The sequence below is a fragment of the Chanos chanos genome, chromosome 9 (assembly GCF_902362185.1).
Source record: "Chanos chanos chromosome 9, fChaCha1.1, whole genome shotgun sequence".
NCBI classification, from domain to species: domain Eukaryota; kingdom Metazoa; phylum Chordata; class Actinopteri; order Gonorynchiformes; family Chanidae; genus Chanos; species Chanos chanos.
In genome coordinates this window covers 34,409,484-34,424,483 of record NC_044503.1, presented here as the reverse complement: position 1 = coordinate 34,424,483, position 15,000 = coordinate 34,409,484, and the positions used below count along the sequence as shown (strand labels likewise).

Here is a 15,000-nt window from a genome sequence, read left to right as displayed (position 1 = left end):
AACCAAGGAGCTGCAGCTATCGAGAGCGACGGGCCCGTGACTGACCAATCTTTCTACCCGTCACAGCCTCAGGAAGACGAGTGGACGTACTCCGACGACACAGAGACGCTTTAACTTTTAATTTAACTTTTTTTTTAGTTTTTTTTTTTTTTATATTTTATATGAAAGGGGTGGGTGCGGGCGTGTTGTTTTCATTGCAGCTGAGTAGACTCTGTTTCTCAGTTTTGGATTTGTTGAATCATAATGTTCGTTTTTTTTTTTTTTAAATATTAATTTTATTAAAATGTTTGTTAATAAAAAAAGGCTTGTTAATAAACCTTCATTTGTGATGAAGCTACGAGAGTTTTTCGCTGACTGGATATAAATCTTGCGTAGTCTGAAACCGGGGTTTCTGATGAACCATATCCTTTTTGGATTAGTCAGTACATCTGCTGTAACACGGTATTTTTACTAAAATTGAAAGGCGAGATTGTATAAGATTAGCTGCAGAGGTTAATATTGGGCAAGTGTGCGGATTTGGGACTAGCCCGAGAAAGCTCATTAACGTCGCAATCGATCGCAAAAAAAAAAAAGGCGCACAGTTCTGTGGACTAAGAATTCAAAGGACAGATAAATGGTTTCTGCATTTGTATTTGTGTCTGTCAACAAGCAACATTTACCTCAAATTTAACCTACAGTCTTGGAAGTTTAAGACTTAATTTAGTCCTGGAGATGATCTGAGCTTCCTTTTGCAAATCTGGTTTGTTAAATCCAGGGTAGGCTAAATGTAATAATATTTTAAACCGTTTCGAAAAGCGACGGTCTGGGATGGTTCGAAAAACTTAACTGCGGTCCATAAAACCAATAGTCAAGATCGTATCAGATCCAGAAGATAACGGAAAATGTTATTTCATAATGCACTTTTCCTTCCTCTGTCTGTTAGACCCTGTCCTGTGCAACGTCAGTCTTGTCTACACCTCTTCCAGCTGATTCCAGAGGGGTATTTCAGAAAGCGGGTTTAGAGAAATAAAGTAGTGAAATAAAGCAGTAAACCTTCTAATAGAAGAGACCTAGGCCTTGGTTTTGTTCGGAGAACGAAGCCATAGATTTCTTCTATTAGGAGGTTTATCACTTTCTCTGCGTTAACTAACTCTTGAGTTTTCACTAAAACCGCTTTCTGAAACACCCCCGCGGTGACAGTAATATTTGTTTTGTGCATGCTGCCATCTTGTGGTGCTTTTAAAACACTACATCGGCCAAGGTTCATTGACCATGTAAAAAGTGCAAGATATATCCTTGATGTTATGTATACGTGAGTGTGTGTGTGTGTGTGTGTGAGAAAAACACAAAGGGATGTCAAGAGGGGGAAATAAATAAATAAATAAATAAGAATAAAAAATTTGACTTTGAAGGGTGACATGCGGTAGCATACGAGGCAAGCTCAATACGCCTTTGATGTTGAACCAATCTATGTATGAGAGACCGTGGCTGAAAACACCTCATCCAGCTTTAAACCAGAACAGCCCTTTTAAACGGAACTTTTTAAAACGTCACCACTGAACACACAACTCTTTTCACCATGAAACAGTGTATTTCGAGACAGAGGAGCCAAACACGGACATTATCCCATTCAATTCCATTAGAGGGCACTTTCTCACAGTTTCAAGGCCTTTAGTGCAACAGGGAACGTTCTTTGGGGCAGAACTCTCGAGTAGAAGAGAGTTCTTCCTATTCCACTAGGGGGCGATCACAAAACATCTGCATTGTTCAAACAGTAACCGGCGTGCGAGATGCTTCTGCAATATCGCCCTCCTGTGCATTGTAGTGGTATTACATGAAATTTAAATCTCAAATCAGTAGTGTTAAGTGTTTTACGCTACAAAGTACGGATTCCTCACTTATCTGCTCCGAGTACAAGTTTAGCCTATCTCGGAGAGCCTGGTTTAATCGAATACCCTTAACATATGTTTTGTATTTCTACTGAGGAATTTTTCAAGATTTCATGAGGCAATTTAAAACTAAACAGTCACATACACATGGCTCTGATTTCTCCCTCTGTGGTTTTAAAAAAAAAAAAAAAAGGAAAAAAAAATTATGCCTATGATTATGGCGTAAAAGTGCCGCTGAGGTGGTCCTCTGTCCGACGCCCAAGCTCTAACACGACCACCCCAGAACCTGGAGTGAGACGTGGCGTCGCCCCCGGCAACCGAGCCCCTCAGTCAGCCTTCTTGAAGACTTGCTTAGCGACCACATTGTCAACCCTGAGCTCCTGCAGAAAGGAGAGGGAGGGTGAAAATGAGAGGTGACAGAGGAGTGCGAGAGAGAGAGAGAGAGAGAGAGAGAGAGGGAGAGAGAGAGAGGGGGAGAAAGAGACAAGAGAGAGAGAGAGGGAGAGAGAGAGAGAGAGAGGGAGGGGGGAGAAAGAGACAAGAGAAAGAGAGAGATAGAGAGAGAGGTGCAAGAAAAGAAAAAAGAAACAGAGAGATTCGCTGAGCGAATTTCACTGGATGTTTAAAGAAGATTTTAGTCTTTGTAACCAAAAGGAAAAAAAAGGCAATTGTGAGGGATTAGAGAACAACAGCAACATAAAAAAAAACCCTTTGTTTTCACAATAAGCCCACTGTGCTTTCCAAATTCAGACCCATCACGTTTCCCAAGACCTCACCCCCCCCCCCCCCCCCCCCCCCCCCCATGCATGCACAAACACACACACATACACACACACATACCAAATCTCTCATACTCCTCTTTCTCTCCCTCCATCCCTTCCTCCCTCCCTCATCACTCAATCCCGAGTTATATCACCTCCCATTCCATGGTTACACAACGCTGTTTTTTTTTTTTCCTCACCTGGTCCAGAAAACCTAAGAGTCCAAACCCTGTCTCCCTGCATCTCTCTCTGCTTCATAGTTAGTGAATAATGTAGCATCTGCTGCTTAGGTCTTTAAGGATTTTGAAATGACGTTAGAATGTGTGTATGTGTCTGTCTCTCTCTCTCTCTCTCTCTCTCCCTCTCTCTTTTTTTTTCTTTTAGTCTTCTGCAGACTCTCTCATTCATCTTTCCTTGTCCACTTATCGGTTCACTCCTTTTTCGTCTTTCTCTCGTTCCTTACCAGGTGGAGTAGGTTTCCCTCCAGCCAGTGAGTCCAGCCTCTGCCTTCTTTCTCTCCTTTCTGCACACACACCAGTTTATCGCCCTCCCAGTCCACCGTGGTCTGAAACACACACACACACACACATCATAACATTAAAAACAAACAAACACACACACACACACCAGTTTATCACCCTCCCAGTCCACCGTGGTCTGAAATACACACACACACACATCATAACATTAAAAACAAACAAACACACACACACACACACCAGTTTATCACACTCCCAGTCCACTGTGGTCTACAACACACACACACACACACACACACACATCACAACATTAAAAAACACATACACACACATCACACACAAGTTTATCACCCTCCCAGTCCGCTGTGGTCTACAGCACACACACACACACACACACACACATCACAACATTAAAAACACAAACACACGCACAGTGTTCTCACTCCCCCAGTTCACTGTGGTGTATAACAAACAACATTATTAACACACACACACAGATGTTGACATACATGCATACATGTAAACAAATCGACTCCAAGGTGGCTGTTACAACATCTTTCCAGCATATGAGAAAACTGATTAAGATGATGCACATTACACAAACACACGCACACACGCACACGCACACACCTGACACTTGCGTCCATCAACCGGCCCCAAGTCCTCGGTGAACGCCTGGCCAATTTGAAAATCCATGTCAAAGTTTTTGAAGGTAGTGACAGTCTTAATCTTCATTTGACCTGAGGCAGGGTCATGTTCAATGTGTTTACTGGGCTTCAACATACAAACAACCTTCCGTAAAGCATAGTTCACATCTGCGTGCGTGAGCGAGAGAGAGAGAGAGAGAGAGAGAGAGAGAGGAGAAGAGAAGGAGAGAATTAATCACCATTATCTAACTCACAGCTTTCACATCGAAAGCCTTTTTCTGATGAGAGAGAACTGTTACATACAGCTTATGTCCAAACGGACGCACAAACACACTCATTAATGTTGTACGAATAACCATTAACATAAATATTAGGAAACAGGATTATGTCATTTTTTTAAAATGACATTAATAATTCGACTATTTTCCACTATTCTTTCGACTACATCTTTACTCTCCAACGTTACGTGAAAATAAGTTGGATACCTTGAGAACACAGTGTTCAGTAATGGAATTTGCTTTAATTAACAATGGTAATATCAAAACAACGGGCTTGTCAAACAGGATAACCAGGTACAGTCACACAGAAAGACCGTTTTCAGCACATGACAAACTACAGAGAATCTAGACACGATATTTCCTCTTTTTTTTTTAACACGAACATAAGATCAGAATGTAGCTTAGCTATGTAGGACTGGTGTTGGAACATTAAACAGTGGTGTCTGATTTCGGGATGAGCTCACTGTCCCGCGATGCTTTGCCTGAAACATAACCGTTCGAACAAAGGAAATGGCTCTTACCCAAAGCCGCCAGGTACGATTCGAAGTTCTCCTGAGAAACCATGTGATAAACTCCGGAATAGTTGGGTTTCGACATTTTCTAACTTTTTCTTTCTTTCTTTCTTAACAAATAAATCACGGTCAACTCAAACCCGGTAGAACTTTCCCTGACCTGTTGCTTCAGCTTCGACTCCTTTCCTTTCCTTATCGTTCTCTCAATCTCTATCCTTGTTCCTCCTGCTTGCAGACAAAACTACCACATTGTATGATATTAAAATTAGTTACGCAACCTGTTGAAGCTATATCGTCCTTTGTCAAACTCTCTCTGTTCTCCGTGGTCTACCACGCAAATGCAAAAAAGACAGTTTGAAGGAATGTTTATGCAAGGCAGTGTGTTATTCACACCCCCAAAAAAAATCTGTCTGTTCTCAGCTCCCTGTTGGTTCTCCAATATTGAATCCCTGCTGATCTGTTGCACAACACGCTCCGAGTCCGTCCTCTCGCCCAGGATTTTGCTGCATATGTAAAGCCCCCAAATGAATTAAACTCCTCCCTGGCGCTACACGTTTTGAGTTAGGGGGGAGAAAAAAAACGCCGTAATCCGTTGCCGTCATATGGTTTTGGGTCGTTCGATGGGTGTTAATTCAATTCTCTCTCTCTCTCTCTCTCGCTTTCTCTCTCGCTCGCTCTCTCTCTCTCACACACACACACATACACATACACGCTCACTCAGCCTCTCTCCCTGTCTCTGACACACACACACAATGTCATGTTGTGCTGAAGGCGGGGGGAGAAAGTTCATTCATCTCTACCCGATGTTTCCTCCTCCCCGTTGCGCGACGATGTTACAAAGGGGTCATCTCTGCAGGGAATCCGATGAGGGTCGTTTGATGGTGGATAATGTTTAAAGCCTATGCTTGTTATCTGAAAGGGAGGTTCGGCGAGGAATGTGGGTGATTAATTAAACTCACAGACAGAAAGGTACAGGGAGAAACCCTTGCACCGCGAGACAGGTTCCATATGGGCACGAGGCCAAGGTTTTGAGAGATTGTCGTTAATCCAGTGTCCCGGAACGTTATCAGTAACGATGTTTGTATAATTAGACCGAAACAGCGGAACTTGAGAGTGAAATTACGGTTATCAAAAGATAAGAGAGCGGACAGAGCCATCGTTTTAACTTGAAGTGCATTTTTTATTTTCTTGTAAACTGTTCACAGAGAGAGAGAGAGAGAGAGAGAGAGAGAGGGAGAGAGAGAGAAACCGTGCCTTTGTGAGTTCACAGAGTAATCAAATTAAAATTACCGTACAAGTTTCAGTTTGCGTGTAAACAAACAAAATATGCGTTAAAAGATAAAATACTCAAATTAAAAAAAAACGAGGTCTTAATGGACGTATCAAAGATTTTCAAATGTAACTTTCTGAGGGCTTTTTTTTCTTTTTTTTTTAAAGAAATCTAGTTAAATATCACATTTTCAATTCAAATGACTGTCAATCCGCTGAAGGGTGGTATCTACTACGTTGTACAAATGAAGAGAAGTTCTATCCATTCACGTTGCTCCTTCTTTTTCATTTGTTCTATCGTTTCCTGACGGACCCACTCTTCTTCTCCTCCGACTTCTGCTTCTTCACGTCCTTCTTTCCCTTCGCACCTAGATTCTCATACACGTCCTCTTTATTCCTGAAACAACGCACGCACGCACGCACGCACACACACACGCACACAAACACACATACACACACACACAAGAAGACATCATTTGTATTTTGATTCATTATACCTCTTTCATGATAAAAACAAATGTAATCTAGAGGTTTAGTTCACAGAATACAAGAAGAATGGGATTTTTGCAGAAACATGGGTCTTTTGAGTTGAGGTCCGTTCACCTGGTTTGAACTAGCCTGATTCTTGTTCCGCTGAAAGATTTCAGGATCAGATTTTGGGGCTGTGGCATGATTTTTTTTTTTTTTTTTTTTTTTTTTTACAATCACAGTTTTACAATCAAAGCCAAAATTCTTTTCAAAGGGTTTTTTTTTGTTATCGAGTTGCTTTATCCCTACTTACTTATTTCAGTGAAAAAAAAAAACAAAACAAAACTGAGAGCAAACTCTGGATTCCAAGAAAGGAAATCAAATCTTAAAAATCGTTTCCAAATTTGGCTAAGAATCTTGTAACCCTCCATTTTCACACCCACATTACCTGTCACATCACAGACAGTAGCCTGAAGATATACAATCTTTTTTTCTTTTTCCTTTTTTTTGGGGGGGTTGGGGGGGGGGGGGTGAATGGTTACACTTCATTAACAATGGGATAATCCCCCCCCCCCTCAAAAAAAAAAATGCAAGCAAAACAATTCCCAATTAGCCAATGATTACAGAGACTCGTGCTTATTAGCAAAAGGTCACGCTGCTAATGCTAAAATCCATCTGAGACGCTCAATTCCAAAATCCCTTTTCTTCTCTCACCCCATGTCCCCAACCCCTCTTTCTTTCTTTCGTTCTTTCTTTCTTTCCTTCTCTCTTTCTCAACGGGATGTTGCACAACTGTTTTTTTTTTTTGGTGCCCTTAACGTGCTGATGTAAGCGGGAGGAAAGTCCGCGCGGGCGAGGACTTTGAGCAGAAGGCCAGACCGGTTTTCTGAGGATGGGAATGTTTTGGGGAATTGCGAGGATGTTGTTGTGGGGACGCTGTGGAGGGGGGTGGGGGGATGGGGGGGTTGGCTGCACACACTCACTTGGACACTTTGCGGCTGGCCTTGGGGTGCTTGGGCTGCAAAGACAGATTCCCATACTCCGTCTCAGTCTCCTGAGGGAGACAGAAAGAGAGCGATTTAGAAAAACTGGGACAATACCTGGTCTGAAAAGAACTTTTATCTAGATAGGTTTTTTTTTGTTTTTTTTTTTACCTCCAAACACACACACACACACACACACATATTCTATCTGTCTATCTCTCTTTTTCGCTGTCTTGCTCTCTGCCTTTACAATATTGACTTTGATAAGACATGAATAAAGGTCACTTAATGTTGCAAAACTTAAAGTGATGTGAGATTCTACTCAAAACTGTGCACACACACACACACACACACACACACACACACATGCACACGTGTCATTTGGTACATTCCTACCATTTCATTCTTTCCTTCTACACTTTCTAATACCACCCCATCCCCCCATTCCTCTCTCTCTCTCTCTCTCTCTCTCTCACCGTCCTGGCGGTCAACTTGGCCTTTTCTGTCTCTATGTACTGGGACATGGCCAAGTAGATGAATTTGTACTGGGCTTCGGTCTGGACCATGCCCGAGCGCTGTTCTCGAACCATCTGAATGCACTTCTGTATGTCGATGTCGCACTCCAGACCTGACGCAAAACAAACACAAACACAAACACGACGGTTGAAGAACAACAAAGTCAACATACAGAGGACACGTATAGGCTGAAGTCTACAAGGTTGGCCGCCAACGTTTGCTGTCCTAAATTTTACTTCTCCATGTTTCAGTTTAATGTGTTGACTGGTTTGTTTGTTTGTTTGTTTGTTCTTTTCTATTCTGTCCCTCTACTTCTCACTTTCATTCTTTCACTCTGTTTCTTTCTAAGTCTCTGGAAACAGTTGTCTCTCCCTCTCCCTCCCTCCCTCGCTCCCTCGTTCTCTCTCTCTCTCTCTCTCTCTCTCTCTCTCTCTCTCTCATTTTCTGTCTGCTGTTTATCATCAGAAAGGTGCATAAATGTCACTCTGTGACATTTGATCAATGTGCTGCTTATCAGTTGTTGTGGGCGGGTTTTGATGACCAGACAAACCAATAAAAATCAACGATACCTCAAAGCCAGTCCTGACAGGCAGACAGGACATAAATCTTTCTTACAAGGGTCATTCCTGTTTATTTCCATCATCAGGTCTAAATCATGAATGTCAGTCAAAGATAAGCCTCACTTTTTTTTCCCCCCAGATATCTAATAACTCAATCACTTAATGTGCCATTTTCTGAAACATTTTCTGAATTTGTAAAGGTTTCCGGGTGTCATTTAAATCAGAAAAATCAGAGTCCTAACATTTGGAATGATTTTCTTAATTAAAACGAGTATTTCAGTTCCCCCGTGTCTAAAGCATTACAGAGGGTTAAAGTGTGACTCTTGTGAAAGCAGTTCGCTTTGACGTAACACACGTGGGTTTATCACTAATATTGCAGTACATGTTTGGAATGTGCTCTCTCTCTCTCTCTCTCTCTCTGGCCCCAGCGCCTACAAGCTTACTCAAAGCCTACTCAAAGCTTACACAAAGCTTACTCAGAGCTTACACAAAGCTTACTCAGAGCGTGTAAATCTCTCTTGGAAGTGTTTAGTGTTGTGTCCTTTGTTTTATCATTCACGTCATTCCACTGTTCTGAATCTGTAAAACCAACTACAACCGCACATTCCCATCTATTCCAGCCTTTTCCCATTTATTCCCATTTAATCCCACTGATTCCCATTTTGGAACGAAAGACTATGACTACCATAGAAACCAGGGCATAACTTCATTCCAAGACTCTGACTGAAAAGAATTCTGTGTTCATTTTGTGTTTATTCAAGACACGACAGTTCAGTGACGACATTAAGGCGTGGAATAGAAAAGGAAAAAACAGAGTTTCACAGTGAGAGTGAGAGAGAGACAGACAGACAGGCAGGCAGGCAGGCAGACAGATAGACAGGCAGACAGGCAGGCAGACAGACAGACAGGCAGACAGACTGGGAGATAAGCCCTGTTTAGATCTTGCATTAGATCTGATTTTGGTGATCCGACCACAAGTGGACAACTCTAAAGTACGTCCGTTTACACCTGGCTTCAGAATCCGTGTCTCGAGTGACCTCTTGACATTGGATCTCACCTCCCCCGCTCTATAAGCAAATGAACACGTACATCATTTCCAACACGTTACCCCTTTCATTGGATCTCAGTTTTGCTTTTTTGAAAGGAGACAGTGTTTTGCGACATGTGAGATGTCAGACAAATTCGGCGATCGTTGATCGCTGTTTTGGAACATTAAGCCACATTAAAGCTGTTTCCTTATAATCAGTGTTCATTTCGTCAGTTTCATTGCCGAACAATAACGGGACAATAGTGTCAGAGACAGGACAAATGGACAAGCAATTACAGACGCACCACCAAGAAATACATGATAAGAAAAGTGAGACTTTTATCAAAGTCAACTGAAAGGCTTGACTTTGTTCGCTAGAAGCAGACGGCTATATTTTTTCGTTCACTTGACTTGGTAACGTTGATTGTGCATACCGATAGCAAGCCTAAGAATATCTGTGTGTTTGATGAAATCACTGTAATGATTTCATTTGAAAAAAAAAAATGCAAACTGACAAAAATGTGACAAATGCCTTTGACTAACATTTGACTAAAATGTGTCTAGTTTTCCGGCGACTAAAACTAGACTGAAACTAATAATGATCAAATGACTAAAATATGACAAAAACGAATATGTATTTTAGTCACAAGACTAAAACTAACGCTACATCAAAATCACCCGCCAAAATTAACACTGCTTATAATGGGCGTCAATGGAGAGGAAAACGCTAAACCTGACATAACAACCATACGCCCAGGATTTCGGTTTTGATTTTTGGACAGGAGGAGGTGTTTCTGACAAGAGACGTCCGAGGGAAATTTGGTGGTCATTGAACGCGGTTCTGGAACATTAAATTACGTTAAACCTTTTCGCATTAAACGTTGCTGTTTTTAGCCAGCGGGAGGCATCAGTCCACCTCCCGTGCCTAGCCTGTCGGAAATTAAAAGAAGAAGAAGAAGAAGAAGAAGAAGAAGAAATCAAAACAATATCCATTTTGCCTGTTCCTGTTGTTGCACTTTAATACGATGCCGCTGGTGCCTGAACGAGTCCGTACGCGAATGAGTTCATACTCCCGCGTAAGCAGAGGGCGTCAGTTGAGTAGGCGGTCGTTCAATGTGGTCGAGTTCGCATTCGCGCGTACACTGCTAAGAAAGTGTGGTCATATGCGGTCCAGACCACCTCCGAATGTGGTCTGAGCGATCAGATCTCAGTGCAAAATTGATGCGCATTGGGTGCGTTCACACCTGAACTTTTGAGCTTTCCACTTGTGATCGGATCACCAAAAACAGATCTAATGCAAGGTGTAAACAGGGCCACAGGGAGAGAGACAGAGACAGAGAGAGAGACAGAGACAGAGAGAGACAGAGACAGAGACAGAGACAGACAGACAGACATACAGAGAGAGAGAGAGAGAGAGAGAGAGAGAGAAATAAAAAACTTACCCTTCATGGTAATAAGGTCAATGAGCATGTCGATGACCACAATAGTGCCTGTTCGACCAATCCCTGCACTGAACACACACACATAAACAGACACACAGACATGACCATGAGCACACACTTTTTACAGTACAATAAATAAACAGAGATTCAGATTAACAATATTTAAGGTGTTTATTTTTTTTTTTTTAAAAATGAAATGTGAAGCAACATTCAATACTGCATATTTTTTCAGTTTGTGTGGATTTTAAGTGGATAAAAATTAAGTTTTGTGCTTGGGAAATTATGCTGTCTAAAATATTTGGGGGTTTTTTCTTTAGTTAAATTGTATCTAATGTAAAGCAAAATCCCCCAAACACCACAATACAAAACGTAAAAGAAGAAATGCAACACTACAACATTGAAAAAACACAAGATAACGTCTGACCTTTATTTGCTCTAACCTCTAAATAGACTGGATAAGTATAAATAGCTTCAACACAGTAGCTGTTATGGTGTATTTTCCTGTCCAGTATAGATAGGGATCAGTGCTTCAGAAGGACAGGAGAAAACAAAACTCCTTTTAGCAACGCTGGGCTAACTGTAACACAAACACTGCGACCTCACACAACCCAAACCATGTACTCAAACTCTTATTGGTCCACATTGCCTGTCCACCCCCTCCATCCCCCCCCCCCCCCCCCCCCCCCCCCACCCATTCTTTTTACCTGCAGTGAATGATCATTGGCCCAGAATTGGGGAATTCAACCTGTTTGCTATTGACTTGGTCGAGGAAACTCAGAACCCCTCCGGGTTCAGCCGGGACGCCGTGATCGGGCCAGCTCAGGTACTGATAATGCCAAATGGTACGGGCCGCCTCCGTCTGAAGAGAAGAGAGAAAAAGAGAAAACAAGAAGAGAGAAAGAGACGCCGTGTCAGCGCGTAACTTAGGCAGCCGCTTGAGAATAACTATTAGAAATGCACGCACGACGTTTGACTACAGTACCCTCAATTAAATTAATCTAACTGATGATATGTCTCAGTCTACATTAACATGTCTTTAATCAAATCTCTCTTATTGATTTTTTTTTTTTTTTTTTAAATCATAACATGACATACGAGACAAGGCATTTCCTCGTATCTAAAAAGGTCCAGGAGACTCACAGACAGCACTGGGCTTAGACATCTCAGATACGTAACAACATTCTAACACCCAACTGTCAGGAACCACTGGACCCAAAATCCGACGCTGCAGAGCTGGAAAGTTGGTTGCCCAATACTAAAGCTGGATATTCTGTAGCAACACGCCACCTAACGATTTAGGTAAGACCTTAAGACCTTAAGACGCCGCCAGTGAGGTCTTTTATTCCCGATGGAGTCCGAAATGGATGTATCGAACTTGTGTAAGAAAGCTTTGGGTTAACATCTGTACAAACCATCCCAGTAACTGATCTGAGTAGTTGAGAGCCAGTGGTCTGAGGTGTATAACAACTAACTAACCGTCAGCTGGGATCAGTAAAGAAGGAAAGGTCAACGGAGAGATAGATTATGTTAGGATGGAGTGACTGTTATGAAAGACAGTGCTCCTCTATACTGGCCATGACACTCATTCATATATCTCTGGACCATGGCTGTACACTCTCATTTCATCATTAATTATACAAACAGCTCTGCCCATCTGGGATCATTAGGCACTAAAGCCCCACCCCCTACCCTTCACTGCTATACGTCACAGGAGCCTAAGCCCCGCCCATCCCTCACCACTATACATCACAGGAGTATAAGCCCCACCCATCCCTCACCACTATATATCACAGGAGAGCCATTCAGCTATAACACCTCACAAAAACTACAGTAAACCTGAAAACAACTCAAAGAAATGGAACTGATGAGAATAAACTGAACTGAACGGAATGGAATGGAATCCAGTTTGAACTGAATTGAATTGAACTGAACTGAAACTGATTTGAACTGAATTCGAATAACCACCAACTGACGCAAGCCTTTATCAACAGTAACGTAGTCGGCAATGAAAACAGCGCGAGAGCAGACCAAACCAGTCATTCACAAACAGAGCAGGTTTACAGTAAACCAGTCCTCTTGCACTGTGCTTTGGGCCGAAAGCACAATATGCAGGTGTGCAAAAAAAAACCCGGCGTACCTGGTCCATGTGGCACACTTGCAGGATTCGGATCTTGTAGTCGGTAGCGTCTCTCTCCGATACGGAGCTGACTACGTATCTGCCGAACTCTTTAGACGCTCCCATCTCGGGCCAGTATGGAACACATTTATTCTGGAGAGACACAGAGAAACACATTTATTCTGGAGAGATACAGAGAAACATTTATTCTGGAGAGACACAGAGAAACACATTTATTCTAGAGAGACACAGAGAAACACATTTATTCTGGAGAGACACAGAGAAAATCATCTGCAATGTCTTTAAGTAGCTTTCTCAAGCGGCTCTCTCAAAGATTAAAAAGCACGTTTGACATGAAAAGGGACGAAATAACTTTATTTCTCAGTTATGGATAAAGATATGTATTTAACTTTAATTTGATATTGATTTGAACGCTTGAAAAACAAGGGGTCCACTTCCAAAAGCATTTTCATGGCTCTGTCTCAAATACAATCCTCAGACACACTAACCCTTCCTTTCTCCACCTCCCTCGTCGTCATGACGATGACCCGCGACCCCTCCTGCCACACCATTTGCCAGAAGTCGTTCACGGTTGTCGCCAGACAACCTTGGCAGGCAATATAAACCTTCTGATCATTGGGTTCAAACAGTTTATTCTGCACAGACAAAGACAGCGTGAGGGAGAGACCGCGGATTAGACGCCAGGCCACATGCGAATGAACTGAGCAATGCTCTATGACAACATGATAGTGCATAATTACTATTGTTAATATTATTTGAGCTGACATGGCATTATATGAAGATGTGTGGTCTTGTTTCCTACAACAACCTGCACAGGGGGATAGAAACAGTACAACTGGCACAAAGTAATGTTTGCCTGAGTGTAGCGGGTATGAAAATAACTTGTCTATGACAAATAACTAGAAAATAAACTCATCAAAGCGAAACCTGGTATTTTTAGAGTAATATTAAATATGCTCATGCTTCCGATTCGGTTATGACGCGTTCTCTGTCGTAATCGGGAAAAGGTGTTTCTGATGTAAGAACAGTTTGGACGTTACACGCGACTCTGGGCGTTTGAGAAAGTGCCTGAACTGACTGAGAAAGTGTGTGAACTGACTGAGAAAGTGCGTGAACTGACTGAGAAAGTGCCTGAACTGACTGAGAAAGTGCCTGAACTGACTGAGAAAGTGCCTGAACTGACTGAGAAAGTGCCTGAACTGACTGAGAAAGTGCGTGAACTGACTGAGAAAGTGCCTGAACTGACTGAGAAAGTGCGTGAACTGACTTTGATGTAGTTGGCGTTGATGTAGTCTGAGCCAATGATGTTAGGGTCTCCAGTCTGCAGGATGACTCGCGTCTCGTCGACTGAGAGAGGGAACAGGGGACGAAAGAGAGAGAGGGAGAGAGAGAGAGAGAGAGGGGTGGGGGAACAGGAGATGAGGGAGAGAGGGAGAGAGGGAGGGAGACGAGAAGGTGATGGGAGACGCAGTGGAGGAGAGAGGAGAAGCAGATGCAGACGGAGATACATTCAAAACAGTTCATTTTGTACATAATACCAATCAGGGCATCTTTAAATCAATTGATCAATCAGTCAATCAATCAACTCAATCAGTTTTTATGTCATATAATATATAAAATACACCTAAATAAAGAACACAGTACGTAAGCACAGTATCTGTCGGAGGTCATCGTTCTCTTGTGTTATGTAATAAAATGTGTGTGTGTGTGTGTGTGTGTGTGTGTGTGTGTTTGTGTATCTGTGGGAGGTCATCGTTCTCTTGTGTTATTTTTTACGCTGCGTTGTGTAGTGATGTAAAAACCGTCTTACAGGGGAGGATGTTCTTGTGTTATGTACACTGCGTTGTGTAGCGTTGTGTAAACCGTCTTAGAGGGGAGAATGTTTTTGTGTTATGTACGCTGCGTTGTGTAGCTTTGTGTAAACCGTCTTCCAGGGGAGGATGTTCTTGTGTTATGTACGCTGCGTTGTGTAGCGTTGTGTAAACCGTCTTAGAGGGGAGAATGTTTTTGTGTTATGTACGCTGCGTTGTGTAGCTTTGTGTAAACCGTCTTA

The 15,000-nt window shown here is 42.3% G+C and overlaps 3 protein-coding genes across 8 annotated transcripts in view; 1 reads left to right on the top strand and 2 right to left on the bottom strand.

The window, feature by feature from the left end:
- The window catches only part of LOC115821674 (tumor necrosis factor receptor superfamily member 5), a 12,064-nt gene extending 11,950 nt beyond the window's left edge, over positions 1 to 114 (top strand). Inside the window, exon 8 of the mRNA XM_030785479.1 lies at positions 1 to 114. This exon is cut by the window's left edge and continues 80 nt beyond it. Within this exon, the coding sequence (XP_030641339.1) occupies positions 1 to 114 (114 nt within the window).
- Positions 115 to 1,548: 1,434 nt separating this feature from the next.
- On the bottom strand, positions 1,549 to 5,199 carry rbp5 (retinol binding protein 1a, cellular). The gene is made up of 4 exons (XM_030783521.1): positions 4,555 to 5,199; positions 3,739 to 3,923; positions 3,093 to 3,194; positions 1,549 to 2,248 (listed from the first exon to the last, which is right to left on the bottom strand). Exons 1-4 carry the CDS (start codon positions 4,628 to 4,630, stop codon positions 2,195 to 2,197), a joined length of 417 nt encoding a protein of 138 aa, XP_030639381.1. The 5' UTR covers positions 4,631 to 5,199; the 3' UTR covers positions 1,549 to 2,194.
- Positions 5,200 to 5,696: 497 nt separating this feature from the next.
- The window catches only part of ptpn6 (protein tyrosine phosphatase non-receptor type 6), a 29,365-nt gene continuing 20,061 nt past the window's right edge, over positions 5,697 to 15,000 (bottom strand). For 5 of the 6 annotated variants that reach the window (XM_030783515.1, XM_030783517.1, XM_030783519.1 and 2 more), the window contains 8 exons: positions 14,215 to 14,294; positions 13,436 to 13,582; positions 12,948 to 13,079; positions 11,515 to 11,669; positions 10,811 to 10,878; positions 7,742 to 7,893; positions 7,266 to 7,336; positions 5,697 to 6,211 (listed from right to left, as the gene is read on the bottom strand). In XM_030783515.1, the coding sequence (XP_030639375.1) occupies positions 6,109 to 6,211; positions 7,266 to 7,336; positions 7,742 to 7,893; positions 10,811 to 10,878; positions 11,515 to 11,669; positions 12,948 to 13,079; positions 13,436 to 13,582; positions 14,215 to 14,294 (908 nt within the window). In that variant the 3' untranslated portion in view covers positions 5,697 to 6,108. The remainder of the gene's footprint in view (positions 6,212 to 7,265; positions 7,337 to 7,741; positions 7,894 to 10,810; positions 10,879 to 11,514; positions 11,670 to 12,947; positions 13,080 to 13,435; positions 13,583 to 14,214; positions 14,295 to 15,000) is intronic. The other variant, XM_030783520.1, reaches the window with a different exon arrangement.

Coding starts and splice junctions, on each gene's coding strand:
- rbp5 (XM_030783521.1), bottom strand. CDS start 4,630: ATGTCGAAACCCAACTATTCCGGAGTTTATCACATGGTTTCTCAGGAG. Junction 3,924..4,554: donor ATCGTACCTGGCGGCTTTGG/GTAAGAGCCATT, acceptor TCACGCACGCAG/ATGTGAACTATGCTTTACGG. Junction 3,195..3,738: donor TTGATGGACGCAAGTGTCAG/GTGTGTGCGTGT, acceptor TGTGTGTTTCAG/ACCACGGTGGACTGGGAGGG.